The following is a 23,338-nucleotide window of genomic DNA, read 5'->3' on the forward strand; positions in this document are numbered from 1 at the left end:
ATCGATTCGAAGCATTATGATAAACTTAATAAAAGGATCGAAAAAATATGACGCATCTGCGATTGTTCATCCCCCTCGCCTTCCCCCCTTCCGCATCCCCCTCGCGATCCGTCCCGTAGCCGCTAAGTAATCACTGCCGGGATCTCTTCGCGATTTGTATTGTTCTTTATTATAATATCAATAGTATGACAGTGAATCCTAATATTAATAATATACAGTGTAGATTATCGCTATTGTTATTATCATTGTAAATCCGCAAATTTCTTCTTCCCTCATAAACGTACATCAACTCGGAATTCGAAAGTGCGTGAACGTATAATATAGCAAATATGTTACATCAAAGGACGAAGTCGCGTCGTCGTTCCATAAACCGGCCTATACATTACATTACATTACAACTCGAGTAATACTTCTGTGTTCAACTTTAACGCTAATCTTAAAATCCTCTGTTTTCTTCTCGCCCGCCTATCCCGCCGTGACGTGATCGCTGCCGCGAGCTCTCTCTCTCACGAGCAAGCGGCAATTGCACTCGTACCTTACGCTAATGATATCTCGCTGCGAGATCTCGCGTAACAGTGTTTTCGCACGAGAGCGAACGGTGGCAAGTAACAAGGAAACGAAAAAAGAGACGGTAATTGAATTGCACATTCCGCATTGCCACCCGAATTCTCGACTTAAGTTCGATCGCGCGCAAGGAACAGAGGACGACATGCTGTGTTATATAACACATTTCGCTATAACAACGACGCAGGCTTTTCAACGAAGGTTCATCATCGACGCTGATCGCTGCCGATAAGCTGCCATTCACCACAAATAGAGCGACTCTTGGCTGTTCCCTACGTTTCGGCGAAGGCGTAGCGCGGGATGCGTTTCTCTGTCTCGGTATTTAAAAAAACACACAAGCGCGAATTCTCTATATAAACACAATTGCGATAGGAATTTACGAAAGCTACATTTAGAGTATGTACAAATCTTACGAGTTCACGTATACATATATATATACATATATGTATATGTATACGCGGCGTCTCTGCAACAGTATCAACATGTAATATATATTATAATAATACAATGTATATATTATATTATAATATATATTATAATAATACAATTCTATGTATTATAATATATATAATATTATATATTACATATATATATATATATATTATAATACTATATGTATTATAACATTATAATATAATATATTGTAATATATGCACTTAAGATATATACCTAATTCGTATGTCACAGATATAAAATGTATTGCGAGTGTCACAATTTACAAAAGTCTATCCCTAGAACCAGTCCCTTCTAGTTGTGGTCAATGGCAAAACGGATATTTATGCGCCAGAAAGATCTGCTGCTAATCCAAAAGTAATCTATCGAGAATTCCTCAATCTTGACAATATTACGGGACGTTTACCAACGAGATAAATCGAGATGAGCCATTGTAGCCGATATCTTCAACGACTTCAACGAAAGATTCTAAAATTGAACGATCAACAGTATTCATAGAAGACGAAGCGCAGGGCGACGATAAATTGAGCCAAAGAGCTTTTACTCGCGATGTACTCGCTCTTTACCGAAAAATATATATCTCCTAGGACACTTATTTTCCGATAGAGGCATCCCAGCGTACAGGGAGAAGCCACTAAAACCATCTCGGTTATTCTTTGCTAGGATCCTTCCAATTAATTCAAATTTCTCACGGAGACACCAACCGGATCTTGTATCTTACAAATCTAACGCGATTGAACCAAGTGGAAACGCGATACAAACTCCTCAATTCGCACTTATCCGCACGTTGATGGCAGTTGCGTATTATTGGTGTATCAATATTATCTCGTAATATATATATATATATATATATATATATATATATATATATATATATGCCCGACGTGTCTAACAACAATATTCCTATCGTACACTTAACGCGCTATTTCTTCCCCCCTCCCCTCCCATTTACCCTCGATAAAATTCTCATATTCCTAACATCTCGTATTTATCGGCACATATCCCTTTCTTCCCCGTACATATAAAATCAGACTTAGAATTACAGCACATACCGAGGCCGTGTTTTAACAAATTCTGCGATATATAGCTAAGCTATAATCAGCGCTACGATCTTCCCTCTATCGTCCACACATTTACAAGACGCTCTTCAAAGAGCGAGGAATTATATTTAATTCTAACTTAGATATAGATCTCCGATTATATAGGTTGCAAGTAAAAATATCAACTTAACTCGCCTCACTCACATAATTCAAACTCGCTCGCAGAACTTTGTGAATCTTCGCGTGACATCGAAATCCAGTACCGATTTACTTACAATCTAGATGGACATTAGTAAATAGGGAATGCACTCGCGCATTTTCATAACGATGATTAACGGTGGATAACGATTGGCAAATGCGTAGGTAATCATCCGATGGAAATACGCGCTTATAAGAAATAGAAATCGGTACGTAACTTCCAAATAAATTCGTCACACTGCATACGAATTAACATTCCACAAAACTTGATCGGAAAGGAGCACATTCTTTTGACCGAAAAGTGTGCAATGGAAGCTTCTAGTTTACAAATCATTAAACGTGCTTGGGTTCAATTATCTACGCCACCATTGCACCGCTGAAATTGTCTCCTCTATCGCGTAAGAATCTCTGAATACATTTTAACGTATTATCTAATTCGACACGATAAATACAACAGAGAAACAAACTCGGACAGAATTCCAAAATGTAAAAATTTATCTACAATGCAACGCAAATATATGAAGACGCCTAAAAAGATGCATATTTTCTGTATTTCTTGCGGTGCTTGGGTATACGCAAGAGACCTGTGTGCACTGTGCGCGATCACTAAAAAAAATGTACTATTGTTGTCACGTTCTCTAATACAGAAATAGATATTCACATTAAATACAATTGCAATGTTGTAAGAAACCTCCTAATTTAAATAACAAATTATTTCCATAAGCGGTCGCAAAAAAATTATCGTGGATGATATCTGCTAGGTGGCATGTTCTTCGCCGATCGATCCTTCATGTCATTCGGGTTGAACATCATTGGTCCCTAGAAATTATTCTTGATTTAAAGTACATAAAATTAGTGAGAAGAGTTAATATTTTGCGGAACTAAAAGTGAAAGCAAGTCCTTAGATTTTTGAGCTTGCACAATTTTTTATTTCGAAATTATTCGTATTAATTATAGTTCATATGTAAGCAGTAAGGGAACTATACATTTTTTAATTCTTCTGCTATCTCCCTCGTTAAAAGTATGTGACGCGCGTTTGTAATTTACAGTGCATAAGAAGATACGACATAAATTGGAACAATTATATGTACATTGTATGTACATATATATGTCAACAAACAACAGGAGTAAAAGTAATTAATTGACGTGTGAACTTATTTTACAAAACCCGAATCCAACATCCTTCACCAAGCTTTCCCACGATTCCGTGATTAATGATCTCATGAAAGTAGCGATTGATAATGATTGATAAGCGTAAGCTAGTTTTAGTAATAGAAGTGGCGTTAAAAGTTATGATAAGAGTCTTGCTCGGCACACGAACAAACTTGATTAGAGACAAAAATATTGTACTAGCATAATCTCCCGTACCATAGTATGTTTCGCAGTAATAAAATTTGGAAAGTGGTCACCTTGGAAATGCGGAAGAATTTAATTGCCATTGGATTACCTTGTTTCGTTGAAGGAGCCGCGGATCCCTCATTGTGTAGCTCTGCACCTCTCGTGATAACGAGCTGGTCGAGCTCCAGCGAGAGAGCTATATGCCATACACAACACAACAATGTTGTCTCACTAACAGATACTCGCCACGTCGCTTGTAATAAGCTAGTCTTATCTTATATGTTTACGAGTAATATCAATTTTTTGCGATTACACGTTGCACTTATGCTCGCAGACATAACTAAAAAAAACAATAGCATCTCAACAAAGTCGTTTAACAAAGCGTAAAGGTTTTCCTTCGCGTCACACAACGTGAAAATCGGTATTACGGTATTCATGTTCTCGTGTACTATATAGCATAACGTTTCAGCAAAGTAGAAAGAACACTTTTTTCATGCCTCGATCACAGTGTGAGTATGCAGATAATGGAGTATTTCACAGAGGATGTGTTTACATTACACAAAATCATTCACACGATCACAAAGGAGATATGCCATTAATGTCGTTCTACTTCAATGTGCTAAATAAAACGTCAATAACATAAAGTGAAAACATGCAGAGCGATATTAAATTCACCCTAGAGTGGCTACATAAGATGTTAACAGCCAGCTTTGATTATGAAATGCAATACAACCCTTCTTCTTGCGAGAAAAAGCTACACACACACATCTTCGCGAAGCGGTGGGCAAGGAGAAAGCGCGTGTGTAAAACACCAAATAATGATACGTAAAATTAATGAAATGAATATGTCCTTACTATCAGCAATAATTATTATTTGGCTACATCATTCTGCTTCCCCGACTGCTTGCATAAAGAAACATAAAAAGAAAGGTAAGATTAAACACAGGTACACAAAAGAATCTGTAGCAAAGTGGAAAGGTCTAATTAAGTATCTGTCACTAAAATGTAATGTAGAAAGCGATAGAAGTGTATTTTAATTAATACTATTAATAACATTGATCGTTATAGCGATTGTCACATTGGTTTAATTAGGAGGAGGACTGACACAGTGTTGGAGCAGTCTAATCCATAAATGTAAACATCTTGTAAAAAAAAAAACTCTACACGATCGAGCTCCAATAAATACGTTAATTACTGTACACATAGATTATAAGTAAAAATAAGTACGATCAATTCAAAGGTATTACGATATCTTTGAGAAAAATAGACGATATGCAAAACTAAGGGAACGAATGTAAGGTGTACAGACTGTTCGTTACAACGATTATATAGAGGAAACGTACAAAAAAAATCCGTTCATGTTAGCGTTACGGTTTGAAAAACACGCAAAGGCTTAAGCTGCATACCAGAAAACTGTAGCCACAACGCAAGAGGGCAATGAATGTACTGTGTAATGTGAAATTTAAGGAGACACATATGTATGGAACTGTAACGTAACGTATAGTTCGTCAATAATATGTACATAGTTCAATGTTTGTGAGACCGCACAAATTTTCGCCGCGTGAATGGGCACTTACTGGGGTGTTCTCCGCGACGTTTCCAGACGGCGGTGTTGCTGCCGGACTCAGGAAATCCACAGGAGCGGTTGGATCATTAACTGTCATGATAAAGACGATGTTACTTTAACTGGTTTTCAACTACTTCAATCCTCGCTTGAGAATTGAAGAACATAACTGAGGATTTATTTTTACTCGTTACGTCTTTCGCTCTTTTTAAATATTATACTTTCGAATATACAGAGAAAAACAAGCCGGGGACCAAACTCGCACAAGTGAAATCGAGAGGAGTTGAAGTTTAATAATAGGAACTCGATGGCTTACTTGGCGCGGGAACGAACATCTGTGGAGACGAGGTAGCCATAGGTACGAGCGGAGACGTTATGGGGGTGGCCACGTTAGACGATGCCGCGCTACCTTTGGGTTTTCCGCCGGGATTCATTATGTCTACGTAGTTGGCACGCATACTCCTACCCTTTGGCAGTTTAAACATATTGCTACCAGTAGGCAATTTCGAGATATCCATCGCTGGTGCATCCTCGTTGTGTGCATTCGATAGAGGCGGCTGCGGGCCGCGTTCCATCGACGGCGCACGGAAACTTACGTCGGACGTTTTCGGCGGTGGGGCCAGCGTCCCGGCACCGCTGTCGCCGTCCTCATCCTTGTTCATCCACTTCTTGGCGACCGGGTCCCATACAATCTGCAATACAAAAGACGACCGAGTTGATTCCGCGATTTCACGAGCAACGTCTCTCCGCCGTTTGCGTTCGCACGTTAAGAAAAAAAATCTAGCTAACGAATTATAAAAGAGTATTAGTAGTAGCAATCCGTTAGTCGATAGTTAGCTGACAGTTAAGTCAACAAATCCTATCATTATACTGGCCTGTTCATCGTCCGTCTTATAAGCATTGTTGCAACCATAAGTAGCATTCTATTACCAAAAGTATCCGCGCAAGCCCTTAACGACATAAAACATAAAACCGTCCGTCGTAATTCTCTAACGAGCTGTAGGAAGACACGGCGAAGCCACGACAGTGGCAGATTCTTACCGTTGGGTCGCTATCGTCCGGTAATATCATTTGATTTTTCGGCTTAGGCGCGAGTTTACTGAACAAACCACCGAACCACGAGCCACCGCTGTTGCCGGGTTTCTTCTCGGCCGTTTTCTCCGACGTTTTCTTCGCGTCCGCCGCAGATTTAGCGCTCGATCGTGGTGTCTCAAGCGCGTCCAATTCTTCCAATGGATCGTACTGCTTACCCGTCGACGGTGTCATGGAGATTGTTGGCTGCACAGGCTGAAATAAAATATACGATTGATCATCGCAAGCTTGTTCCAGCAAAGTTCATCACTATTTACTGTAACAATGCGAGTTCGCCTATCACATGCGAGGTAACAGTGATCTGATCGCAGTCCATGTTCGAAACACCTATAAAATATGCGATACTCACAAATGTATTACAGTAAAAAATGAAAAACTTTGCTTACCATGTTTATTTTAGATATGACGTCGCTCTATGATGATGTGTTTTATGTTCAAAGTGTACGAGATTAGTAAACCATTGAAATCAGAATCGCATTAGAAAGCAGAATGTGAAAAGCGTAAATAAGCTCCACATATGTTGAAAAAAGGATTTAGAACTTAGAGGACACGTGGTAAATATTAAGTTGGAATTAAGTTCTTAATTTTACAAGATCAACTTTTCAATCTACATTGATCAAGCCTTAAATCTCTCGCTTGTTTTAATTAATATTACATGGCCCCTAAGTCTATAATCTTTTTTTTTTCAACAGTCTATGCAATAGCCTACATTTTTATATACAACGAATTGTGTTTAAAATCTCAAGAAGTTCAATAAAATGCATTATATGACAAAACTTTATTATGCGTTTGATGCCAACAGTAACAATACGTCTATATACACATCCAAACAGTACTTAAAATAATATTAAAACTTTGTACAATTACATAGTACGTAATTAATATGACAAAAGCAGGATTCTTTACGTCTCTATTTGATCACAGCATATGGATTTTTTTCCTCGTTAGTATCTGGACATTTTTTATATAGTAACATGTAAAAATTCGACTTTCAAGATAATATATAAACCGAAATATTTATTATAAATCTATTAATAGTTCTCTTCCACCGTTTCTTTTCAATAATTCTATTAAATGTTGAAAAATACTAAAAAATTATTTATGTATTGCGATATTTAAAAAAAAAAAAAAGAATTTTGGTAATTATACAGTATAGGGGACCACCCTCTGATGACCTTGACCTTGACATATGTTGTCAAGATCACCCTTCTGAGTGACCTTCAGAAGGTTTTAGCCCTCGGTCATTGTTCATTAAAAAGTTATAAACAAAAAAAGTTTGAAAAATACAGCAGCTATTTTGAGTATTGGAAGACATAAATGACTAATATATACGTGTGTGTGCCCTGCTTTAAAGAAAATCACAACTTCTATAAAGCAGGGCACACACACGTATATATTAGTTATTTATGCCTTCCAATACTCAAAAAATAGCTGCTATATTTTCCAAACTTTTTTTGTTAATAACTTTTTAACGAACAATGACCGAGGGCTAAAACCTTCTGAAGGTCACTCAGAAGGGTGACCTTGAAAACATATGTCAAGGTCAAGGTCATCGGAGGGTGGTCCCCTATACTGCATAATTACCAGAATTTCTTCTGTTAACACTTAAACACGAAAATCCAGTTATATCCATCACATAGTTACATTCACGTATACCTCTGTATTTAACACGTATAGAAAACTTGGCTACAATTATACGCGCTTACAGATTATATTTTTAATCGCATTTCGTGGGCATATCAATGTCGTAAGTCAAAGATGTATTATCTTTAGCGGAAGTATCATCGGTTAGACGATTATTGTTTCTGAATCTAAAAGGTAAATCAATCGGATACGTGCCACCGAAAACCAGCGGCTTATATCTGGGCGATTCGGTGATATTCTGCCCGATACTATCGTACGACCACGCGTCTACCGTGTCGCAAATAACATCCTTTCTGCGAATATGCGGTGCCACCCTCATAACTTTCTTCTCCTCGAAATTACAATACTGTTTCAAGGTTTGTGCTTCGCTATTGAAAGCGACGTGGGTGTCTTTGGCTTCGGAGGATAAATCTGCTAAAAAAGACTCGAGTTTCAATTTGCTAAATTGAATATCTAAATCTGTAGTATGCGACGACGCGGGTAAACTTCCTTCGTCCGGCCTGTCCGACGCCGTTTCTTCCTTATCCTCGGACGAATTCTTTTTCTTAATCTTACATTTTAGGAACACCGGTGGTTGCGAGCACGGTGGTTTCAAATATATAGGATCGACGCGTCTCGGTTTTCTAATATCTTTCGGATGTACTTTGTTTGGTATAATTTTCGGATAGTTCGTGGTCAATTTAGGATATCTCCTACGAGAATTTTGAGCCTTGACATCGACATTATCGCCGGACAGATTAAAGAACGTAGGTACATTGCCAGGAGTATTATTATCAAATGCAGAGGCGATACACGGATTTGACTTTACAGACACATTGCGACGGCGTAACGTGTTAATGCCGGCAGCACGTGACGATCCTTCAGGATCGAGAATATTATCCGAGGTAAGTCCATAATTACTTACTTCAGGAGTGGGCGTTTTGTCTTCCCTTTCCGCCTGTCGGTGAGCAAGCATTAAGAAACAGGTGAAAAATGTTAATTGTTCTGTATTTTGTATTTTGAAGTAAATAATGTATGAAATTATGAGCGAAAATGAGACATAATTTTTTTTGTAAAGAATCGGTATTCATTAAAAAATGAGAAAGCAGAATTATATGAATGTGTAGATACATTACGAGACAAATATGTAATGATTGATGTTTTGTATTTAAAATATCTGCAAAAAAATATGCAATATAGCTACTTTTTAATATACCTCATAGTTCCATTTGTCTTGTTGCTGCGTGTTATTTACATCAGCCTGATCGGTGGTTAAGCCTGATCCAGACTGTTGCTGCCAATTAGGTATAGTTTCATTTCTTCCATAATTGTTCTGATAATACGGTTGCTGGCTCCAATAATCCTGTTGCTGCGACTCCTGGTACTGAACGGATTCGTCCATGTTTCTCATATACTGCGCGTTCGGATCGTATGTATCTTGAATATTCGTGGGCAAAGACAATGGTTGCCAATCTGACTGCATTTCGCTCGTATTTACTTCCATCATTGATGTAGGCCCGTCACCGTAATCGGCTTGAATAGTATTCCATTGTTGTTGCGATGATAGCGGCGGTAACGATTGCTGCTGCTGATGTTTCATTTCATGAACTTCTTGATTTTCTGTCATAGTACGGGAACCATACGTCTCATTTTCGACAGTCTGTTCCTCCTACAACAGAATTCTATTTAATACCTGCACTAATCGCGCAATAAAACTAAATATATCTCGTAAAGTAATTATAAATTACCTGATATTTGCCAACTATCTCTGCCAATTTATTAAGCCACGTTACATTCGCAGCATCCTCAATAGCATCCTTATAGACCGGATCGTGATATTTGATTCGGTCGCCCAATACATAAACCGCTTCGATGAAGGATTTCTTGTATTTCGACGGGTCGTTTGCGATATTTGTTGCAATCTGTTCGATATACAATAGAGCCTTTTCTATCAAGCCACAGTCTACCATTTTCACAGTTAGATCGAACTTGAATGTTTGAAGATCTACTAATGTGAAACAGGGATCGCTGAGGTTTCGTGCATATTCGTAAATCTCCGTTAACATAACAGCTTCCATGGTGAAAAATTCAGAATACGACTTATTATGATTAGCGCCGATCAGCACGAGTTTAACTCCATTAGTTCCGTAAGCCCCGAAATCAAGTTGCGCAAGTATGTAACAAAAATGCGCGGCGTGGATGTCGCCTCTCGCGAATAACGTATCCCCGAGAGTCGTTATTGATCGGCGATTAACTTCTGGATTCGCTGAGGTATTGGAAATAATCATAGCTAGATGAGGCCGCCAATCGTCCCAGCGTGGATCCGCAACGCACTGTAGAAGAAAATCGAATAATCGATAACACAGCGAAGAAGCATGAATAATTCTATCATAAGATACAAGTATAACTCGTACAGTAACTATAGCAGGTACACGACCAGAATGCAGCTGATATAGGGTCTGCAGCGGATCGTGCGGTGGCAGACTGTTCGCAAAACGAGTCATTACAGAAGCATGTGTACGTTTATCCAGTTTACTAGCCAGGAAGAGAGCGTGGCCCCAAAGTCCTTCGTTCATCGCGTACTCTGTTACAGATAAGTAAAAAGAAATAAATAACTGAAAACCATTCACAACGTTAAACGATACGTTATAAAGACTAAAGTCTTTTTTTATACCTAATGCTTCTTGAACCCGTCCGTATAGTAATGTATCTCTGAATTCGTCTGTTATTTGCTCTACAGTTTTTCGCAGCTTGGTTTCAGATTTCTCGGATAGCACCGAGATATCCTGGGTACTTCCGTCGCTGCCCGTCGCTCCAGATCGTTGCGATATTTGCGATTCTCTGCGTCCTACATCCTGAGATCTGATGAATTTATTCGAGTCGTAAGGATAAGCATCCTTGTTACGCAGCAAGAGCCCGGCAATATCGACACCGACAACATTCTGGATGAATTTAAGCAATATTAAATTTATTTGAACAACACATTTTTTAAAACTAGTTTTCAAATAAAAAGTCTTACTCCATTCTGTTGAATTAACATAATCATCAGTTCGTATAGCAAGATGTATGAAGCGCGATCGATTATTTCTTCATTTGCCACTGCTTTTTTAATCTTATTTTCGCAATATTCTATGATAGTTTTCTTATGCGTTACGCCGCTGTAATAAGTTATCGTTATGTATATTATGTTTATATTGTATTATACTTTTGTATGATTCTACTTACTTTATTAGAGGTCCCGGATATAATCGTAAATCGCGTGCAATAGGATCATGCGCGAGTAAATGATCTACACGAAAAATGTCCACTTTCGCTCTCTCGCCGTCAGCTGGATAGCTCGGGTGAACGTGTACCAAAGACCCAATAGAAAAGCATCCTATGAGTACATTTTTAAATTAACTTACAATTAGTAATATTAAACATTAATAATAATAATAATATATAATACAAAATCGATCACAAGTTATACCATATGCATGAGACGAGGAATATTTAGTCGGTGTCAATCGAGCAGAAGTAATTATCGAATCTTCCAATAGCGACATATCACCCGTTCGTTTATCACCAGTGGTCCTGAAATAAATATACGTTATTCTTTCTTTTAACAAAGTACCTTTAAAGAATTACGAAAAATATACACTAATGTATTAATTATGATAAATATTAAAAGGCACATATAATTAAATACAAAATAAGCATGTTCCACTTAAACTTTAGTTTAGTACGAGCAAAATTAAGCACACAATTCTGTACATTTCTATTACTTTATTACTGTTGTACTGTATAATATTTTACTACGTTAAATAATCGTTGTAATAATATACAGTTCATATTAACTGTCATGAGTAATTCTACACGTATATTCTATGTATATCTAGCCAACTGTATGCCATTTACATGATTGAAATTTTAAAATACTGGCAAAAAACTGAATTTTTGACACATCTAGCTTAGAAGTTTCAAACCGAGAGAAGACTCCCGGTCTCACCTATTAAAATTGCGACAAACCGTACTGCGCTCCCGCAGATTTCCGGCCCATCCGGAATATCCGAAATGCGAGACATAAAATGCCTTGTTGGATGAGTGGAAACATGCACTTGGGATTGGAAAAAATCTGACATACAACGAACGTTATAAAATCCGAAACCAGGTAAGAAACAATGACTGTTCAAAAGCTCTTAATTCTTTTTTAAATTCTTAACAAAAGATTTCAGAACATACCTATCGTCGCAGGAGCTACGGCCGGAATGAACGCTGGCTCTATCCTCTGGATAATTGCCGACTCCTCTGGCGATGTGCTGTTGTTGATGCTGACTGGCATAATATTTGTGGTACCACTCGGAATAGACGGCAGGATTCGTCCGTCGTAGGTTTTCGAGATATGCATAATAATTGCTACCGTAATGAGTACCATAATCATATCCACTGTATCCTACATTTACAATTAAATACATATTTAATAACTATTTTCAATTGTTCTTTGTATTTCTTAATGTATATGTATTTTATATCGCAGCATGTACCATTATATGCATAATAAGGATCCCTTGTACGCATGTAGTATTCACGGTCTCTATCATTGTAAGACGATCTACTTGAAGGCCTAGAACTGAAAGAATATATAAATGAATATAATATGCAAAATATACAATATATTAATTAAAACAATTAATTGTTTCTCAAAATCCGCGACAAAATGTTAATAATATATTTTACTCAGTCATATAAATATTCTTTTCAAGTTACAAGCACAAAAGTTGTATAGCATCTACTGTCATATCATTTAATATTGTTAAGTAGTAGAAACAAATATAGCTAAATATCAAAATTATACAGTGATAGAAATAATAGAATTAGTTTGAATACTTATGAATCTTTTTATCAAAATAATCAGTAGAGAATACGCCGATAAAGTTTGGTCACTTATTTCAGAAATATCTTGCATTTAGACATCGAATATACCTTCTTCCATAAGGATCGTCGTAGTACTCCCTTCTGTACTGATCTCTAATATCGTAATCGTCGTATCTTCGAGGTCGTCTGTCGTCCCTTCTTCTGTCACGATCCACATACTCTCTATCCCTAGGATCCCTAGAATACCGCGCATCGTAGTCTCTCGGGTCCCGACGACGTGGATCGTCGACTCTTTTGCGGTCATCCGGTCTCCTCCTGCCGTCTCTTTCATCCACATCTTCTTTTCCCCTGACTCTCCTGTCCATATCGTCTCTACCGTGTCGATCCAGGTCGTCACGACTTTGATGCTTACGCTCGTCGTCCCGATACGGGACATCCCGTCGCTCGAAGTCGTCGCGGGCGTTGTACTGACGATCATTGTCGCCCACGCGTCGGCGCTCGTAATAGTAATCGTCCTCGTACTCGCGATCACGCTCGTAATACGCGTTCTTCCGATCGTATTCGTATCGTCGGCGATCGGGACTGGTCTCTCGTCGTCTCTCTCTGCTCTCGTCCCGGCTGTTGCGTGATCCCTCGTCCTCCTCGTCCTCGTAGGAATCCCGACGATTCGACGAGCCGGAGATACCCTGGTTCTCGCTCTCCAGGGACGCGCCCACCGCTTCCTCGCGCTTGCTTCGTGATTCGCTCGCCTGATCCTGCATCGCTGCCATCGTCGGAGGTGGAGCCTCTGGAGGGGAGCCGGTAACGACTCTACCACCCGTTTTTCTGTCGTCCGATAACTGCGTGACGTCGTTGGAGGACGCACCGCCTGGTATCTGCCTCAGCTCCGCGTCCGTTTGCTGCGCGACTTCGTCGGGTTCGTTGCCTCTGCCGAGGACCTCGCGGATCTCGCTCGGCTCCAGCATTATCTGCGACTGAAGCTGATACCTCTCCTCGCCCGACGGATCGTTCCGCGACTGTTGCGGCGGGAGAGAACGTTCCCTGCCCGAGGGATCGTTTCGCCGCTCCAGCGTGTCCGAGTCGCCTCGCAGTAACAGAGGCACGTTCCTCTCTTGGCCTGGAAGAACGTCGCGACGCTCCGCTCTGTCGGGTAAGTTCCTAACTTGCGTACTTTGCTCCTGACCCGACGGATCGTTTCTTCTGGGATCGGACAGACGTTGCCCGGTCTGCGCGTGATGCTCCTGACCCGTAGGATCGTTCCTGCGTGGATCTATGGTGCTCGATTGCCCCGGTACTTCGCGCAGAAAGGGAATATCGTTAGGCACTTCGTCGTTCTCGTCGTCCTGGCTCGGCGGCGTCGGCTCGTGTTCCTGATGCGAGTCCGTCAACTCGCCGGTCTCCAGAAACGTGTTCCGATCGTTCGAAGCGAACTCGTAATTGTCCGGCATCTGTTCCGCCAGAGGGGGATGAGGCCGTACTTGTTGAGACTGTTGTTGCTGCATCGACAGCACCTCGAGGTTGTTCACTTCCTCCCTGAAGTCCCGGATGTTCGTCGCTTCCTTAAGATTCGCGCTCGGTTTGGGATCGTTGTCCAACGTTTCCTTGTTTATGGAGTCCCGCGAACCGTAGATATCGCGCTCCTTCAACGTCGCAGGCGCGACGACCTCGACGTTTATAAAGTCGGACGTTTGCTGGATGTTCTCGTAGTTCTCCACGTTCTGTTCGGGGGTGTTCCACTGCTTGGGAGGCGGGCGCGAGTGATCCTTCGCGTACCACGCGTTCTCCAGCGTGTTTTGATTGTACCATTGATCGTACCCGCTTTGCGAGACACCGTCCGTTATCTTAGCGGCACTTTGATATGTATTAGGTATTAGAAGATCCTGACCGACCACTGGCTGGCTATCGACGGCATGCGAGTTCTCGATGCCGGTTGGCGCGTAATCCGGAGGTAGCACGGGCATGTTGTCGAGTACGGAATTCCCTTGGATCCTCGCGACGTTAAAATTAGCAAGATGTTGAGTTCTCCCTTCTACGGGGCTCGAATGCACCACTAACGATTCGCCTAAAGGATCGATATGTTTTCCCGACTTGCTTTCAATGTTGAGTTGACCAAAATTGCTGGTCAATTCCTCTGCCGCTGTAGGAGCGAAAGTACGATCATTCTTCTCGCCGATAAGAACGGTTTTGAAAGGATCGCTGTTCGATGCGTCATCAGTCAGTACGTTCAGATTATGGTGGTCTCCAATCGGTGACTTGACATCGCTCGATTTAGGATAACTGATCGAGTCATGAGGCGATACGGTACTTGGGATAGAAGCTACTGCCGCTTGTTTCTCGCTCTCCTGCTCATTGTTGTTGGGCGTATGTACAATATTTTCAATAGTCGTAGGTGCAATTGTAGACGCTGGAGCATAATTAAACGGCGCCATGTGCATCTGTTGCCACTCGTTTGCGGCAAACCTAGCGCCGTTATTGTTCTGCGTGTAGTTCGTAAAAGGCGGAAAAGAATTCGTGTAAGTCGATCCGGTCTGACGAGCGGGCTCTGTTCTGAAAGTGTTTCTGTCCGACACGGAGTTCTGGTTAAGTACATCGGACGTGTTACCATTAAGATTCTTGTAATAATGATTTTGCGCAGAAGAGGCTATCAGCTGCCCTTGATTCTGATACGAAGGTACGTAATGCTGTTGCTGCTGATGTGGCGGTTGTGGTGGTGGTTGCTGCTGCTGGGTATCTAATTGTTGATCCAGATTCCAGTCCCAAGGATCCTTCCACGTATCGCTGGCAGGTTTTGATTGGTTCACGAGAGACTGCTGGGTGGTATCGTTCGGCGGAACGTCCGATTGTGGCCTCGACATGGGCACCCACATGTTTTGATTGCGCACTCCGTACGCAGCCGTATGATCCACCCGTGCTCTGATGGGTCTAGCTCGATAAGGATTCTAAAATTGTAGTTAACAGTCAAATCATTCATTCGGCTGTGTAACTCACGCCACGTAAAGCAATTAAACTTGTAATACTTACGTTCATGCTGCCTGCAGAACGGTATGGCCTGATTCACAGCACAATCTTTGAGATCTGCAAATCAACAACACACAACGTAGCGAATAATCTTCAATGGAAAGTCGACAGAGACGACAGAAACGTGACAAAACGTTTTCGTTAATTTACAATTTCACTCACGCATATTTTGCATACATATGTCACTTTCGGACGATTGGCAATCAGCTAAGAATAATTTAACAAACTCTACCGTCAAAGCGCGAGTGTTTAATTGGCTGAATCGTCACCGCGACACTGACAGCCTCGGCGTACACGGATGTAAATTATAAATGGGTCATTAGCCGCGAGTCCCCGTGGCACCGGAAGATCACCGAAAGTCCCCCGACACGTCGCGTCCCCGCGACAAGAAGAAGAGCAGAGCGAAAGTCGCGAGCAGTCGCGAGCGAGCGACGAAAGCGATCGCACTCGATAAGATCGTTTCGCGAAGCAGCTCGGCGAACGGAAGGTGGACCCTCGGGCCGCGATAAGGAGGCTCGCGTCAGACGAGGAATCCCTGCCCCGACGACGCGGAGTCGCGGCGATTTAACGCAATTATGTAACGACGGACGTGGCAGGGTGCCTTCCGGGAAGCGCGGCGCGATCGCGAGCTCCGGGCAGCCAGCTGTCGAGAGACGGCGCAGGGGAGAGCCGAGGTTTCCACAAACGTAAACGCTCGCTCGCTCGCTCACCCTAAAAGCTATCGTCGCTGCCGTTTCCACGCCGCGTCCGGTATGCGCATTATTGGCTGCCGCCGCCGCCACCGCCGCCAGCCACTTTCACGGGTTCCTCTTCACGGCGGGTCGTCCAGGTCGTCCTCGTCCTCGACGTCGATGGCCGCGCGCGCGGATACGAACTCACGAGTACGCGGACATTTCGACGTGCGCGCGAGAGAGAGAGAAAATGAGAGATGAAGAGAGAGGCAAGACACGACTTTGGCAGATCGAGCACGTCACGGATCCTTTCTCTCTCTCCCCACTCTCCCGGTGGCGACTTTCCACGCGAGCGGAACCGCGACGAACGTCAACGAACGTCAAAGCCAGTCAAAGCCGAGCGCCGAGGCCGGAGCCGGAAGCCGAGCGCCGCCGCGCCGAGGCGGCGGACTCAACACCGATCGCCCGCGCGAGATAGCGGCGCGCCGATTCGATTCCAACATTCGAACGCGACGCGTCGAGTACAATTTTAAAGAAAACTCCTTTATTTCCTTTTGAGGAAACGAAGATGTATGATTTAAGTACAGGCCCGAATTGCGCGCCGGCAATCGCCCGCGTCTCGAAAACGCGTGCTCGAACGTTCAATCCTCGCGGCGCGGGGAATTTCCTCCCACGAGCGACGCGGGACGAGTGCGCGAACGTCGCGCGCACGCGGATCGCGCGTCCTGCTTTCGACTTTCCCAGACAGCACCCGGCACCGTGTCCAGGCCGCAGGGGGAAGTGATCCGCGCAGTTCCTTGGGCCTAACAAACCCACGGCATTAACCCGAGTTCCCGACACCGCGGACATACATACACACGCAACTACACATACTCGCGTCAGTGCAATTGAAAAAAGACACGCCACACGGCTCATACTTGCGTCAGTGCAATTGAAAATAGACACGCCTCGACGCCTCACGGCTCAAATTCGACAAGTGGTTCGTCCTGGCCGTTTTTGGAGCAGTACTGCTTGAAGGCCAATCACAGAAGAAGAAGAAGAAGCACCGTGTCCAAAATCGAGACGATTGAGACATAAAATGTCTTAAGTCTTGTGTCCAGTGTCCACGATGCTAGAAATCGCTCCGAGATCTCAGACGGAGAAAGAATTAACCAATTGCATTGGTCAATTGCCGAACTGTTTAAATATGATTGGTCAATTTTTTCTCCGTTCGAGATTTCGGAGTGATTTAAAAACATTATTTTTCTTTCAAACACCATATCATAAGACCTTTTAAAGGCATATTTAAGACATATCTAAAGACATTTTTAAGATGTTTTATGATATGATTTGATGTCTTAAAGATGTCTTCTGAGGGTGCCATTACATGGAGTTTCCACTGAGCGCGTCACGCGTCGCGTCGTCCGAGTTGAACCAATCAAAACATCCCATTTCGATCCCGTCACAAGAATGTAATGAAATGGGATGTTTTGATTGGTTAACTTGTGACGACGCGACGCGTGACGCGCTCAGTGGAAACTTAGCCTTACAATTTACAATATAATGTCTTAAAAATGTCTCAATAATGTTTTTAAGACGTCCTTATGTCCCGATTTTGGACGTGCGTGCCGTTGCGTGCCGTCTACTTTCCTTTTCACGATGCGCTCGCCGATGGTAAGGCCGCGGAGCGTGTTTTCGCCCGCGCCCGTCGGCCGTCGGGTCGGCCGTTCGCCCGCTCGACGGATAAAGGTTGATTCACACTATACGGCACACGGACCGTCACGTTCCGACAACGATACGTACTACACGTAGTATGACCGACCGGACGTGGATCGAGAGTGGACGCGCGGCGGCGGCGACGGCTGGCGACGGCCACATCGCCATCGGCGACCAGCCCAGTTGCCCAAGTTACGTTACGCGCGAATAGCTTGCGGATGTTGAGATCGTGGAGCGGCGCGACGACACGACTGTGCGATTGAAATCTTTTCCTCGGTCGTTTTTCCAGACGGAGATCGGCGAACATCGCTCTCCTGTAGTAGGTAGTCCGGTAGGATGGTCCTGTTCACGATAATCGCGAGGGTGGCGGATGGCCTGCCGCTGGCGGCCACCATGCAGGACAACGAGCAGGTTAGAAATGTGCCACGGTGAAACGTCACTTCTCAGGCATCGCACTTTTTACCTCTGTAATTATCTCGACGCATCCACGGAAGTCCTTGTTTCCAAAGAGAAGAAGGGGTCCTGAAATTCATTTGCTAAATTAGAAAGTTGAGATGTTTGAATCGAAATTTTGCTCGTTTATCCACGTTTTACTGACGTATGTGAGCTGATCGTGTTCTATTTTGTGTCGCAGGACGGTAAGAATATCGTGGAGTATCAGAATCAGGCGAAGATGCTGTTCAGAAAGCTGGGCTCGCAGTCTCCGGCGAGGTGTACCCTCGAAACCGGACCGTATCTTTTCCAGTAAGCGACGATCGGCAAACTTGGCCTATGTGAAACCTGTTTTATATCGTACCTTCCTTGCAGTTATTTAATCGAGAATGAAGTGTGTTATCTGGTGTTATGCGAAAGGAATTACAGTACGCGCATAGCTTACAGCTACTTGGAAGACATAGCGCAGGAGTTCCATGCTCAGTATGGTAAACGTGTAAATACAGTGACCAGGCCTTATACCTTTATCGAATTCGGTAAGCCATTAATGACTGTGAACGTTAATGTCTTGAATATATTGCATCAGCTTCATGTTCTTCTTTTCTCAGATACATACATTCAGAAAGCCAAGAAGATCTTCACGGACAGTAGATCTCGTAGGAATTTGAACACACTTAACACCCAGTTGCAGGACGTGCAAAGAATCATGGTGCAAAATATTGACGATGTTCTACAGAGGGGTACCGTACTCTCAGGTAATGTGGAGCTGTTCCGTTTGCCTAAAGAGCCAGAAACGTAAATCGTAGATATCTGCGTGTACTAATATATTAATTGCATCTTACAGAATTGGATACAAAGACACAAAACTTGTCTATGCTGTCGCAGAAGTATAAAAAAGACGCGAAACATCTGAACAGCAAATCAATGTACATAAAAGCTGTTGCCGGTCTTGTTGCATTTGTGATCTTTCTGTTATATTTCTTCGTTCTTTAGTTAAGCAACGCGAGTAGAAAAAAAATTCGATAATACGCGTCAAAGGTATTCCATTTCCAAGGGTAGAATATATATTTTCGTTCTCTCACCTATATTTACGGAGTATTTGCGACTACCACCATTTATATTTATAGAAGAGGTAATTAAAAATTTTTCGTACAAAATAAAAGCTGCGAAAGTGTAATTTTATATATATATATATATATATATATATATATATACACATACATACATACACGTATATATATTGATGTACTCAAACTGGTCTATGTAAAAATTATGTTTATAACAGAATAGCATATAATTATATAGCAAGATATTTGACGATTTTTTTAGCACTATTCAAAGACAAACACTAAATTTCTTATATAGAAGTTAATAGGTATACAGTTTTTATCATATTTCCGTTGTCATTTTCATAATCTTGCGTAAAAGATCTAGTAATCTCTACGTAAATAAAGAAAACGATATGATGTGCTACTGTTTTAAAAATATATTGTATAGCAAATCGTGTAATATATACTTATTTCGGAAGTTTGTTGGCGGTCAAAAATAAACTGCCTCTAAATTATGAACTAGAATAGAAAGAAATTTCACAAATAAGAAGCCGAGACGGATTTTTATTATTGCGTTACGGATTTTTATAAAAAAAAAATTATTGTATTTATCATTCCTACGTCTGTTAAATTATACAGTTTGTGTGATCCTCTGTGAAGTCCCGAGTTAGTATAAGTTTACGAAAATGTTTTCATTATTTTTGAGTTGTACTTTTGGGTGGTGCGCAGGTGGAGGTATATATATCAGCAGAAAAGGAACCAATAAGAAAAAAAATGTATTATAGATGGCCATACGCGTCATTAATGTTACTATATTTGTATGTATTTCTTCTGTATTAAAATAACGGTGATGTATTTACAATAAAATATATCCACACATAATTAAATATTTATAACAATGAACGTAATTTTCACATTTTTATCAAGTCTTCGTAATTCGGTATATCAAGCGACTGTTTCTTTCTTTTAAATTTGACGTCCGTCTTCTCATCATCAGAATCCGAGAGATCATTGAAGAAATAATTTATCGGCTTATTTTTTTTGTCAGGCCCATTATTATTATTGTATCTTCTCTTCGCCCCGTAACTCGTACACTCCGTGTCACTCGTTTCTTCATCTAGATAATATACATGATGTATAGAGATCTATAATAATATATCGATGATGCTTATAACGGATAATATTTACCAGTGTCTATAATCTCGTACATATTCGAGTGATCCTTCATAACGACATGCAATGTCGGAAATTCTACTATAGTTTTATTCCTCAAATTTTCTCTCAACGTGAGCGTAAGATCCAAATCGTAAAACCTGGAAAAAGTAATCAATTACAATTAGCCGAGTACTTCAATCAAAATTAGAAAACGTAAAAATATATATATATATATATATATATATATATATATATATATATATGTTTACCTAGAGTTTGCCTTCTTTATTTTCTCGGCTTTCAAGAGCACTTTAATATTACTTAACCCAGCTGCTCTATAAAATTGCAGTTTATCAGCTAAAACCAGTTTTGTATTCAATCGTTCAATATCAGTCTCATCTGTCGAAGAGACCGGATCTAAAACCTGTTCCACCAATGTTGATAATCTTAGGCTGTCTAGAGTTCTGTAATAAAGGTAATAATGTGAGTTGCTGTTCATTGCTAAAAGTCTAGGCTTTCAGACATGACACGCATTCGTCCATACCTGTCCACCGTGCACTTAATATTTTCAGCCTGTGGAAAAATCCATTCCAAACGCCAGAATAGCTCATTGGTCTTCCAATTAAGATACGTAGTGTTCTCCTTGTGCCGACTGAAGAGCTGCGGCATAAATAACAGCAATATCTTTCTGTAGCCTGCAGCGCATCTCAATTTATGTAGGTGCTGAAAGAAAGCAACATTGTAGGCCTGTTCTTCTTAGCCGAACTTCTTGCATGGCTCATCTTTCCTCTTTTTCTTTTCACACGGGAGAGAAAACCAGAAAAGATGAGAGAGAGAGAACTGTGCCAGAAGTTTAACTAAATAAAACAGACTTTGCGGTACATACTTAAAAAAAATGACAGTATAAATAAAAAACAAGAGGATAATGGGTAACGTACCACTGGTAGATTAGCTTGACGCGTGAACCTTATCTCCGGATTTCGCTTCTTTGTATCAACCGTTCTGTCAACTTGCTCGAGGAAGCGATAATCTGCAAAATGTGAAACGGTCAAAGCCTCGAGATGTTTTAAGCAATTTAAATAATCTAAAAAAAGGACTCTGTTTCTTACCGCTCAATAAATCCAGATCGGTGAACGAATTGAGGGGGATGAACTTGGTCTTGTCCCGGATCCCGTCGCACTCCAGTTCCTTCTTATGGACGTTCACACAGGCGACAGAGCAGGTTCTAACCTCGCATTTCGGACAGGTGTACCGTGCCTTAGCCGCGGCGCATACCTCACAATCCTCCAGTCTGTAAAAAAGAGTAAAATAAAAGGAGAGTAAATTAATCATCGCGAGAGATTTACTCGATCTTTACATTTATATGAACATCAGACATTCCTACACTTACTTGGTCCTCGTGGGTTGCTCCATATCTTGCTTTTAGGTTAGGTTTATTTGCTTCTGTGTGTATTTTGTGCGCGCGTGCGTGTGTGTGTGTGTATGATTGATTAATTTGTATCAATTTGTATAATTATTAATTTGTATTATTCCTCTTTCGTATTCGTATACATATTATGATACAGTTTGATATTTTTCGTAAAAGCCGTTTTTTTTTTAAATAAATACTGTTTGTTTTGAAAGATTGAAAGCGCGTTTACCTCCGATGTTGACAATAACACTTGTCCGCACTCGAGCGAACGTTAGGCGAGAAATGAGCGCGTCTAGTGGTGCAAACCGTTGATTCGCAATATATTTTTGTTACTTGTTATTTTTATTGATCTAAAATATATAATAATAATAAAAAACTGATTATGTTCCAGAATCTTGGCGATTGCGCGATTTTTGTTGATATGGAATTAGTGGAATTACATTGTTGTGTAATATATACTGTACATTAAATAAATCAATTTCAAATAAACTTTCGTGGTATTTAAAACATATAATTACAAGAATATATATATTGTTGCAATTGAAAATAAAATCGAAAAAATGCGATATATTCTTTATTATCCTGCTTCTTTATGAAAAAAATTATCTAGATTTACCTAGAAAGATTAAAAAACATTATTTAGTCATTTTAGGACATGCGCTTATATACGCTTTGTATTTACAATTAAATAAATTTTCTTAAATATCATATTAAAAAGAAAATGATGTGCGCATACAAGTGAAATAGAAAAAGATTCTAGTGAATAGATGGTAACAATTAAGTTTAAAATAAACGCAATACATAATTTCGGAGAGATTAAACACTCATCCGAGAAAAAATGTTTCATACATAAAATTGTATAAAATATATCCATATACATAAATACATATATATATATATTTTATTTTGTTCGTATTATATATAAAAAAAATGATTAGAAGAATAATGGAAAAATAATTATATGTTTAAATAACTTTTGCATTTTTTTTTACAAAAAGTAAAATTGTTGATATGAAATTACATTCGCCATGGGCAATTTTTTCTCATTTACTTAAACTTCATTTTTTTATTAAAAAAACAATGCAGTTATTCTTTTAATTATTTTTTAATTTTTCTTTATGAACACAGATTATACAAAAGAAACAACATTTATGGACATATTTTATATATACATATAATTA

At 40.6% G+C, this 23,338-nt stretch overlaps 3 protein-coding genes across 9 annotated transcripts; 1 reads left to right on the forward strand and 2 right to left on the reverse strand.

Annotated features, from left to right (window-relative positions):
- Nucleotides 1-142: 142 nt before the first annotated feature.
- Nucleotides 143-16,786, reverse strand: Sec16 (endoplasmic reticulum export factor secretory 16). 5 transcript variants are annotated; one of them, XM_077416514.1, is made up of 18 exons: nucleotides 16,456-16,781; nucleotides 15,748-15,801; nucleotides 12,835-15,665; nucleotides 12,396-12,481; nucleotides 12,094-12,304; nucleotides 11,342-11,445; nucleotides 11,098-11,248; nucleotides 10,892-11,030; nucleotides 10,547-10,814; nucleotides 10,287-10,456; nucleotides 9,621-10,205; nucleotides 9,089-9,541; nucleotides 8,798-8,830; nucleotides 6,199-6,444; nucleotides 5,474-5,849; nucleotides 5,171-5,250; nucleotides 3,703-3,789; nucleotides 143-3,074 (listed from the first exon to the last, which is right to left on the reverse strand). In XM_077416514.1, the coding sequence occupies exons 2-18, from the start codon at nucleotides 15,751-15,753 to the stop codon at nucleotides 2,994-2,996; spliced, it is 5,907 nt and encodes a 1,968-aa protein (XP_077272640.1). In that variant the 5' UTR covers nucleotides 15,754-15,801; nucleotides 16,456-16,781; the 3' UTR covers nucleotides 143-2,993. The 5 variants fall into 5 exon arrangements, 4 of the variants coding, with proteins under 4 accessions (XP_077272640.1, XP_077272641.1, XP_077272643.1 ...); XM_077416515.1 differs by lacking the exon at nucleotides 8,798-8,830 and having other exon boundaries at nucleotides 16,455-16,781; XM_077416517.1 differs by lacking the exon at nucleotides 3,703-3,789 and having other exon boundaries at nucleotides 16,455-16,780.
- A 1,365-nt stretch (nucleotides 16,787-18,151) lies between these two features.
- On the forward strand, nucleotides 18,152-20,494 carry Sec22 (vesicle-trafficking protein SEC22). Of its 3 annotated transcripts, none has more exons than XM_077416529.1 (5): nucleotides 18,152-18,521; nucleotides 18,745-18,854; nucleotides 18,918-19,078; nucleotides 19,151-19,297; nucleotides 19,387-20,494. In XM_077416529.1, the coding sequence occupies exons 1-5, from the start codon at nucleotides 18,447-18,449 to the stop codon at nucleotides 19,533-19,535; spliced, it is 642 nt and encodes a 213-aa protein (XP_077272655.1). In that variant the 5' UTR covers nucleotides 18,152-18,446; the 3' UTR covers nucleotides 19,536-20,494. The 3 variants fall into 3 exon arrangements, with proteins under 3 accessions (XP_077272655.1, XP_077272657.1, XP_077272656.1); XM_077416531.1 differs by having other exon boundaries at nucleotides 18,459-18,577; XM_077416530.1 differs by lacking the exon at nucleotides 18,152-18,521 and adding an exon at nucleotides 18,540-18,658.
- Nucleotides 20,393-22,409, reverse strand: LOC143903114 (box C/D snoRNA protein 1). The gene is made up of 7 exons (XM_077416528.1): nucleotides 22,137-22,409; nucleotides 21,856-22,037; nucleotides 21,685-21,776; nucleotides 21,291-21,469; nucleotides 21,016-21,210; nucleotides 20,780-20,904; nucleotides 20,393-20,708 (listed from the first exon to the last, which is right to left on the reverse strand). The coding sequence occupies exons 1-7, from the start codon at nucleotides 22,157-22,159 to the stop codon at nucleotides 20,503-20,505; spliced, it is 1,002 nt and encodes a 333-aa protein (XP_077272654.1). The 5' UTR covers nucleotides 22,160-22,409; the 3' UTR covers nucleotides 20,393-20,502.
- Between the last annotated feature and the right edge of the window lie 929 nt (nucleotides 22,410-23,338).

This window comes from Temnothorax americanus, unplaced genomic scaffold (genome assembly GCF_048541705.1).
Source record: "Temnothorax americanus isolate GAGA-0224 unplaced genomic scaffold, ASM4854170v1 Scaffold43, whole genome shotgun sequence".
NCBI lineage: Eukaryota > Metazoa > Arthropoda > Insecta > Hymenoptera > Formicidae > Temnothorax > Temnothorax americanus.

What these genes read in the sequence shown, in the direction of transcription:
- Sec16 (XM_077416514.1), bottom strand. An exon ending in GACGATCCTTATGGAAGAAG is followed by an intron (nt 12,482 to 12,834) that starts GTATATTCGATG and finishes ATATTCTTTCAG; the next exon opens with TTCTAGGCCTTCAAGTAGAT. An exon ending in ACGTCGCGGAGAACACCCCA is followed by an intron (nt 3,790 to 5,170) that starts GTAAGTGCCCAT and finishes TATGGCATATAG; the next exon opens with CTCTCTCGCTGGAGCTCGAC.
- Sec22 (XM_077416529.1), top strand. Translation starts at nt 18,447, where the DNA reads ATGGTCCTGTTCACGATAATCGCGAGGGTGGCGGATGGCCTGCCGCTG. An exon ending in ACCGGACCGTATCTTTTCCA is followed by an intron (nt 18,855 to 18,917) that starts GTAAGCGACGAT and finishes CCTTCCTTGCAG; the next exon opens with TTATTTAATCGAGAATGAAG. An exon ending in GAGGGGTACCGTACTCTCAG is followed by an intron (nt 19,298 to 19,386) that starts GTAATGTGGAGC and finishes TGCATCTTACAG; the next exon opens with AATTGGATACAAAGACACAA.
- LOC143903114 (XM_077416528.1), bottom strand. Translation starts at nt 22,159, where the DNA reads ATGGAGCAACCCACGAGGACCAA. An exon ending in GTCAAGCTAATCTACCAGTG is followed by an intron (nt 21,470 to 21,684) that starts GTACGTTACCCA and finishes GCTTTCTTTCAG; the next exon opens with CACCTACATAAATTGAGATG. An exon ending in ATAAAGAAGGCAAACTCTAG is followed by an intron (nt 20,905 to 21,015) that starts GTAAACATATAT and finishes TACTTTTTCCAG; the next exon opens with GTTTTACGATTTGGATCTTA.